This window comes from Mus musculus, chromosome 7 (genome assembly GCF_000001635.26).
Source record: "Mus musculus strain C57BL/6J chromosome 7, GRCm38.p6 C57BL/6J".
NCBI lineage: Eukaryota > Metazoa > Chordata > Mammalia > Rodentia > Muridae > Mus > Mus musculus.
Window position 1 is genome coordinate 118484302 of NC_000073.6, and position 8546 is coordinate 118492847.

Here is an 8546-nt window from a genome sequence, read left to right on the forward strand (position 1 = left end):
GGCACCACCCACTCCAAGAAGCCCTCCTGGAAATCTCTACACTCTAGGTTTCTCTCTTGTTGGTTTCTTTGACTTCCCTGCCCAGTACCCTAGTCTCCTGTCTGTAATTTGGAAGCTGATTGCCAGCTCCTGTCTGTAAACTTGGAAGAGGCAGTGTATGTCTTTGCTATATCTGTGCTGTCTTCAATGGCCCAAGTCTTTACAACTTTAATTTAAAACCAAATAAAACATACTCATCAACTTTCCCTGAGGCTTAACCCACAACTATTGCGCAGTCATCGTAGCTGCAGGTTTCATTGAGGCCTACCTGGCTGAGATGTCAACCGCCCAACTTGGTCTCCAAGATGCCCTCTCAGCTAAGCTGGATGTTTTTCAGTGTTAGCAGCTAACCGTGTCAAGAGGGCCCCAGGGCCCAGGCAGTTTCTGGGCAAAGTGTTTGAACTATGAATTAGCCACAGGTCAATACTTGACTCACGTTGGAGGGGGCTGGCAGGGCACAGCTGTATGTCTACAGGGCATTTTCTCCCACACGGGCAAACAATTCTCTCCAGCAGGATCATGAGATGGAGTTCCAGAAAAGCCTCTGAGGTAGGCTGGGGAGGTGGCTAAGCTGGTTATGTGATTACCACCCAAGCAGGAGGAGGACCTGAGTTTAATCCCACAAACCCATCACACACACACACACACACACACACACACACACACACACACACACACACAGCAGGGGGAGGGGGCGCCACTGAGGTTTGTGCTAGTCCAGGCACAGGCACCAGCACCCAGATCCCCAAAGCCCACACATAGTCCAGAGGTTTCCACAAGTTCCTTTATTGATATAGCAAAATTGGAAAGAACAAGGTCCCCAAGTGACCCACAGGTTCGAAAGTGCAAAGACACTCCACTTCGAATGAAGATGAGTGACAGACAGGCCTTGACCACTGGGGCCATGGAAATTGTGTGATGAAGACATCCTTAATCACACAGTTGCTATAGCAGCCAACCAGGTCTGATTAACTCTTTGGTCTCTTTTATTGGAACAAACTTAGGCTGTAACCATGACCCCAAACTGTATCCCCATATGCAGTTTGGGGTCATAAGGGACGTTTAAAACAGCCAGAGCTGGAGTGCTTCAAGTCAAGTGACTGAGGCAAGACATCTTTTTTTTTTTTTCCCTAAAAGGTGCTAAAATATCCCTGCATATATAACACTTCCAGGACCAGATTTCATATCAGCTAGCTGCATATTTCAGTCTATTTTTTCTGTGTACATGATCTGGAATTTACTACCCTCTCCCACCCCACCGTGTGCCATAAAAAATAAATAGATATGTCTAAGTTGCAGATAAGCAATTAAAGAAAGAAAAAAAAAACCTAACACATACCACAGGGGTAACACTGAGCCAGTTTCCCTCTGGAGGGTGTCAGAAATTTGGGAGAGGTTCATTTTTTTTCCACCACAGGAGAAAATTTTCCTTGTGTAGACATGGGGGGGGGGGGAACCTCTTTGTCAAGGTCAAAGCCAGGAAGCACAGTTCTGTGGAAAACGTGACTTCCTCTGGGAGGTGACAAGAGGTGCTTTAGGAGGAGGCTCAGCTGGTGCTCCTTTTGGTGGGAGACACTGAGTCAGAAAGGAATAGAAAGACAGCCAGTGTTCTTGGAGGTGGGAATAGTACAAAGCCATGCAATTTGGCCCAAAGTTGGAACACTGGCTGTTGATATTGTTTTGGTTTTGCTGGTGTTTAATGTTTCCAACCAATATTGTGAAGGCCCAGGCTAGGTTACCATGGTCAACAACAACAACAACAAAATTAATTTTCACATAAGAACCAAACACGAAGAAAGAAATTATTCTGCAATTCTTCCTCATTACTCATCGGCAAGCTCCAGCCAGGCTAAGAAAGTTGATCTCAAATCACCAGCCTCCCACCCCAGCCCTCCACCCCTCCAAAAGTTGCCCCAACTGTTTTTTGGGGTTTGTTTGGGGTTTTTTTTTTGCCCCAAATGTTTTAGCTGGGATTTTAATTGGAGAGCCAGGCTTGCATGGAAACCCTACCAGCCTACCAGGAACTGGGATAAATGTTATCTGTGGCTGTATTTTGTTTTTTTTGTTTGTTTGTTTGTTTTTTTCTGCTGTTATTCCTATAACAAAGCTTAACTCTGAGAGATAAAGTAGAAATGAACTAACACCCCCCCCCACACTTATATATATTTAACCACTGTCTCTATGGCAAAGAATATAAGCCTATACATACCTGGGAGAAGGCTAACTGTGTAAGGCAAGGGGTCGCAAACTGCTGGCCTCAGGTTCAACCAGATATCTGGCTCACTTGGTGGTTTCAGACTTTTTAAATTACTTCTTAAATTAAAAACCAGTGAGCGTTAGTATTTTAATTTGAAATGCCGATTGTTGGCCCAGCCCTTTATTTTCCAGTCTGGAGCTGAGGTGAGCTGCCTCCTTTAAGGTAGGCACAGTCCCCACACCCTCCACCCTCTTATTTATCTCCCTGCCTTTAGGCTGCTAAGTTTGTAACTCCTGACCTGAACTAGCACATACTTAAAAACACATTTCCTCACCCAAAACTCTCTCCCACCCTTGAGGTGTCTTCACCCTTCTCCCTCCCAACTCTTCCTTTCACATACACCTTAAGACCTCCTCCCCACAAATCCTCAGAGAATATTTGCATCCATTCACACTGTCCTCTCCTTCATTTGCAAAACGCATATTCTCCCAGCCCATGAGCATTCCAGGAAGGCTCCGAGCTGGGCAGTGGGAATTACTGAGGTGTCTGGACGCAAAAGAGCTGAGTCATCTTCCTCAAAAAAACGATTTTCTTTGGGCACTGGCTAAACAACTCTTTTTATTTTTTGGTAGAGCCATCGTATCTGAGAATATTGGCATATATGACTCTCCAGCACCAAATATACACCAAAGGTGTGTGCATGTCAGATAGAGGCCATGACAGTAGCCATATGAAATGCAGAACTGAGCTGAATTGAAAGGCCTTGGGCAGCCACTGGACTCAGTTCAAAGCCGTATTATTGCATCTGTACATAGTACATGTTTCAGATCACTAAATATTGATCAAAATTGATCGAAATCTCTTGTTTTTGTTGCCACATGGCAAGAACAACTGTTCAGCATGGCATTTAAATAAAACATTAATATTTTTTAAAAAATTTACAAACACAATGCCCATTAATTTAATAATAATAATAAACTTTAAAAGTTTGAGGATGGATGAAGCTTTGGGTAATTAATACAAAAAAAGAAAAAACCCTACAAGAAAGATACGTTTATATAAGCTATTCATATTTATGATCCTAACCAGATTTATACTTTAAAATATTATCAAGACTTTTTAAAAAAGGGATTCCTTAGCTAGAAATTTCTAGCTAAGCTAGAAATAGCTGGAAATTTGCCTCTCCCCTGTTCTAACTTAATGACTACAGAGGCAGCAACAGGCTGAATGTAGAAATCATGTGTGCATTATACACACAGACACATACACACACACAGATACAGATACACACAGAGAAACACACAAACACACAGACATACACACACATACACATGCACACACACACACATGCACAATCTTCCCTTGGCATTGGCTTTTTAAAGTAATTAAAATCAAACCGACTGTGCAGTTTCAATCTTTGCAAGAGGCTGACAGAACAACCCTTTCATCCAATGCCGTACCTTATAACCAAATATTGGCCTCAAAAAAACGAAGAATGATCTCTGGGGTATCAAGAGGGATGGCCTCCAAAACAACTCTCTTTCAGTCAGAGTTGCAAAGGACAAATGAGAAGTCCCTACACTCTATTCCCCTCGATTGCCAACCGGGTGCCCCAAAGAGAGTTTGCAGAGTTCCCTCCACATAGCTAAGAAATGAAACAATGACCCCATTCATGTGACTATTTTTATCTTCCAACTTTCACTTTAAGGAGTCTAAGGGAGCTCAGATCTTTGTTGTTAAAAAAAAAAAATCCCTAAGTGTATTACTGAGACTGGCCACACTTCCCACGAGGAGAGAGGAAGACGAAGCTTTCTAAACTTGAACTGCTATTGGAAGTTGTCTGGAAGGCAGGAGGATAGGAGGCACTCGAGGATGGGATCCTCCCAACAGCAAGGGGCGCCCAGGCCAGGGAAGTTCAGAACTGAGAAGGGCAAAGACTGTAAGCCAGCTCCCTCTTTTCTCCCTCTGCTCCTGTCGCCTATCTCTTCTGCCCACTGCTGGAGACTGACAGGTCTCCAAGCACACACCTCATGCTACTATTTTACAAGTCATAAGCAGAAGCAAGAATTGACTGGCCTTCAATACGATGTAAGGCTGCTTAGGCAATCAAGAACCTCCCAGCCACTACCCCGATATCAGACATCACTGGACCCTACCCCATTCCCAGGCAGCACACCAAGCATTTTCTCCTCAGAGGTCCTTATGCTCTGAGACAAGCCTACGGGGCCTTTGCTCAGAGGCTCTGAGACCTAAGTGGGTTGTATCCAGCCTACGATGAGCCCTAGGCAGGAGCTTCTAAAAGACTTATGTTCTACACTTTTGCCAGACCTGTCTTAATCAAGGATCTTTCCCTCTGCATTCTGCCTGGCTCAAATGAACAGGTATTGAGTGTCAAGTGCAAATCCCCACCTATGACCTGGAGGAGTGCTGATGGTGGCTGGCTGGCTGCTTTTCAGAGCCCTGGTCTTTCAGATAACTGTGTGGAAGCTCTTTTGAATAGCCCTTGGTTCCAACAAACACAGAACAAGAAAATGACTAGACATAAAGTGCCACTTGCTCTGAAAGTCTCTGACCAGCTCTTGGCCACCTCTTAGCATTGGTCACTTAATTTATAACAACTCCATTAATCTTATTCAACAAACCTGTGATTGCACCACTAAAAAATACATGCATGCTCATGGAAATAGCTAAATCAGGACTCTGGAATGCTAACAGCTGGACTAGAATTTCAATTCCAGTTGTGGATAATTATTCTTTAAAAACAAAACAAAAACTAACAAACAAAAAACTGGGAGCCCAGGATGTAGCTTTGTGGTAGAGGGCCCACCTAGCATAGGGATCTAGGATTCTAGCCCCAGCATTGAAACATACATACAACACCCCTCCAAAACTAGGGATCAATTGGGAACCTAGTATTTACCAAATAAGTATATCAAAGGTGATTGCTTCTAATAATTCGGGGTCAGAGACATCTGTGTATGAGACCACCCAAGATACTCTAATAGGTCTGCAGAAGATGCCACTGATATCTTAGGCCATAGAGCCTAGGACAGAACATTTGTGCCATCAAATCCTGTGACATCCTTCAAATTTTCCCACACCTTGAACAGCTCTTCTTGAATTTAGCTGCCATCCGCTCTCTCATCTCATGGGAAAGGGGCATTTGGTCAGGTGGAGTGTAATCAGGGTTCATGGTTCATCTTCAGGGGAGCCCTGGATGCGTTGACTCCGGGGTGCTGGACACCTGGCAAGGTAGCGGGGACCACCGTAGACTCGGAGAAGCTGGGGCAACCTTCGCCACGTGGACAGCAACCGCGCTGCTGCAAGCTCCCGGGAGTGCGGGTCGAAAGGCGCCAGGAGGTCAACAGGAGCGGCCTCCCGCAGCACCTTGGGCAGGGGGCCAACCTCGGCAGCCGCCCCAGTCGGACCTAGGACACAATGGAAGAGATCTCGGCGTCTCAGCAGGCAGTCCCTAAGGAACTTCACCAACTTCTCCAAGCACTCACTCAGGTGTGCCTCGTCCCAGCTGGGCGTTGGGCTGCCCTCGTTCAGAAGCACCTCCAGCACCGCCGTTTTGAGCACGTAAGAGGACAGGATACGTCCCCAGTGTGTAGCAGCCATCGGGTCCAGCCCGCGGGCACCCAAGTCTCGAAGAGCCTTAAGCAGCTGCAGGCACTTGAGATAGCAGGCACCTGGAGGCGCCCGTTCCTGAAGCCAGCCCAGCAGTTTCTGCTCCTGACGTGCTGTGTTCACACCCCACAGAGCCTCGGCGCGCAGGCCACCCGGGAGCTCTGACAGGGCCCCGCTAGGCGAGGGTGGTGGTGGTGGTGCCACAAGGAAGACGCCATCACCCAGGTGGACAGCAGGGATGAGGCGCACGGCCATGGAAAGGCGGCAGCAGCCATAGTCCGTGCGGCAAGGAAGGATGTGGAGGGTGGGGGGCTGCTCCAGACTGCCTGGGGTCAGGCTGACCCGACAGCGACCCTCCAAGCTGTAGCGCACAGTGGCCAAGGAGCGCTGTAGGTGCGCCTGGAACCAGCGCAGTACCAGGGTAGCTGAGAGGTGGCGACGGCCCTGCACATCCACACAGAAGCCTTCAGCGAAGGGTTTGCAGTCGCGATGCCACTGGCCCGTCGAGGCCCCCGATGGCGAGGGTGGTGCCTTGAGGGCGCACACGAAGCAGCTGCGGAAGGCTGGGGTCAGCGAGGGTTCGGTCCCCAGGCTCCGCGGCTCCAGCGCCACCTGCGGCGGGAGTCGCAGTGGCACCAACACGTCGAAGCTGTCGGGTCGGCGGATTTTATGCTGTTCATAGGCGCTGCCCACCTGGATGAAGTCTCCCCGGAAGGCCAAAGCCAGTGCTCCCCCGGTGATGAGGCCTGGAGACCCTCGGGCCCGGCCAGCTTGCACTAGTTCCCCCACAATCCGGCTCACATGTGCCTTGCTGTGACCTAGCACATGCGGCGACAGGCGCACTTCGTGCTCATAGTAACTCTCCAGTAAGATGCTCAGGCCTGGCTCTTGCAAGGATCTGGCTGAGAAGTTGGCATGACCACGCGGGCGGGAAGAGCCTGGCAACAGGCGCTGGCGGATGGCGTGGCGACATCGTAGGAGGATGTAGCCGAGGAGAAGAAGGATGGCCACCTTGAGCAACGGGAAACCGCTGTCTGCGCCGTCGGGGGACTCGGCCCGGGCATCCTCGCTGCTGCGTAGGGCATGGTAGAGGCACACCAGCGCCGTGCACAGCCCGGTCACCAAGGGCCAGAAGACCCGCAGGTTGAGCGTGTACCGCACGGACATGCCGGGAGACCGGGCGGCCCAGGGCGCGAGCCCGGGTGGTGTCCCCTGCCCAGCATGCGCGCAGCGTCCCGGAGGCCCCGAGGCCCCCGTGTCCTTGGCCTTGAAGGAGGCTCCCCGCTCGCAGCGCCGGGGCCAGCAGCCCCGCTGCTCTGCCTCCACTCTTAGCTCAAGTTCCCCTTCCAGGCGCCGCCCGCGCAGCTCGCTCCGGCCCCTGACCGCGCCCTGTCCCTGTCCCGCTCAGTCCCAGCCGCGCTGCCCTGGGCTGGCTTCTGCCCCGGACTCCTACCCTACCCTGGGCGGCCCTCCTGGCTCCGCCACAGCTGTGCACAGGGGCGATCGGCCGGGTTACTCGGGTCCCGGGATTTTCTTCTTTCGGAGGGGAAGGCCGCGCCGGGCAGCCGGGAGGAAATGCCGGAGTCTGGAGCCTCGCGGGGAGGGCGGCCCCCTCCCAGCCTCCGCCTGGTTCGACGTCGGGTGGCCAGAGGGACTTCGGGACTTGCGGGAGACTGCACTCCCGAGGGCTACTCCTGGGCCCCCTCCTGGAAGGCAGAACGGGGAAGGCCTGGTTCCGGGGCGGTGGCTGCATCTGATCCCGCACTTACTGGGAAGTTGCTGGAGGAAGGCTTGCAGCCCCACCGCCCGGCCCTCCCTTCGCCCGGCCCCACCCCCAACGAGTCCCGCTGGCGGCGTGGCAGGCTCGGGCGGAAGTGGCCCCTAGCTGTCTGCCGCTGTGCTGTCTTGTAAACCTCTGTAGAGTACCTACTAAGCACTAGACAGGAGCCTAAGGGCTGGGAATGCAGTTGATAGTGTGGAGGTTCTCTTGCCTGTTATTCAAGCTCACAGTCTGGTAAAACGGGACTACGAACAGAGAAGGGTGGTGATGACTGCCTCTGATCCCGAGGCTGGAGTCATGAGTTCAAGACTAGTCTGGGCTACATAGACTGTCTCAAAAACAAAGATTCCCACCAGCAGATGTTCTGAAAGGAAGCTGAATGAAGGAGTACAGGTTGATCTTCCAAAGGATGATCCTCAGAGTCCTGCCCCAAACTGTAGGGTGTCTGACGAGGTAGTGTTGGATCTGAGACCTGGGAGAGCTGGTGCAAAGCGATAATGATAGTTTTTGCAGGACAGGAGACAGGTTTGATGCCCAGCCTCACCACCTGAGTTTGATTCTCAAACCTGCATAGTGGAGGGAGAGAAGTGTTCTGCAAGTTACCTACCCTCTGACCTCCTCGTATATGCAAGCACACACACACACACACACACACACACACACACACACACACACACACACTTACTTTAAAAAGGAAAGAAAAGAAAGAAAGAACTGTGTTTTGGTTTTGGTTTGCCTTATACCTGCATCAGTCACATGGTACATACTTACTCTGTACTTTAATGCTAATCCATACTGATAAGACCTTAGTGCTAATATCTATTGCCAATAAGTAGTATCTTCTCAGATTTTCTGATACTAGAGTCCAGCCAGGTTCCAAAGATCACCCAAAGTCACACA

At 50.4% G+C, this 8546-nt stretch overlaps 1 protein-coding gene across 1 annotated transcript; it reads right to left on the reverse strand.

The window, feature by feature from the left end:
- Positions 1–809: 809 nt before the first annotated feature.
- Positions 810–7674, reverse strand: Itpripl2 (inositol 1,4,5-triphosphate receptor interacting protein-like 2). The gene has a single exon (NM_001033380.3). It carries the CDS (start codon positions 7031–7033, stop codon positions 5426–5428), a length of 1608 nt encoding a protein of 535 aa, NP_001028552.1. The 5' UTR covers positions 7034–7674; the 3' UTR covers positions 810–5425.
- Positions 7675–8546: the final 872 nt, after the last annotated feature.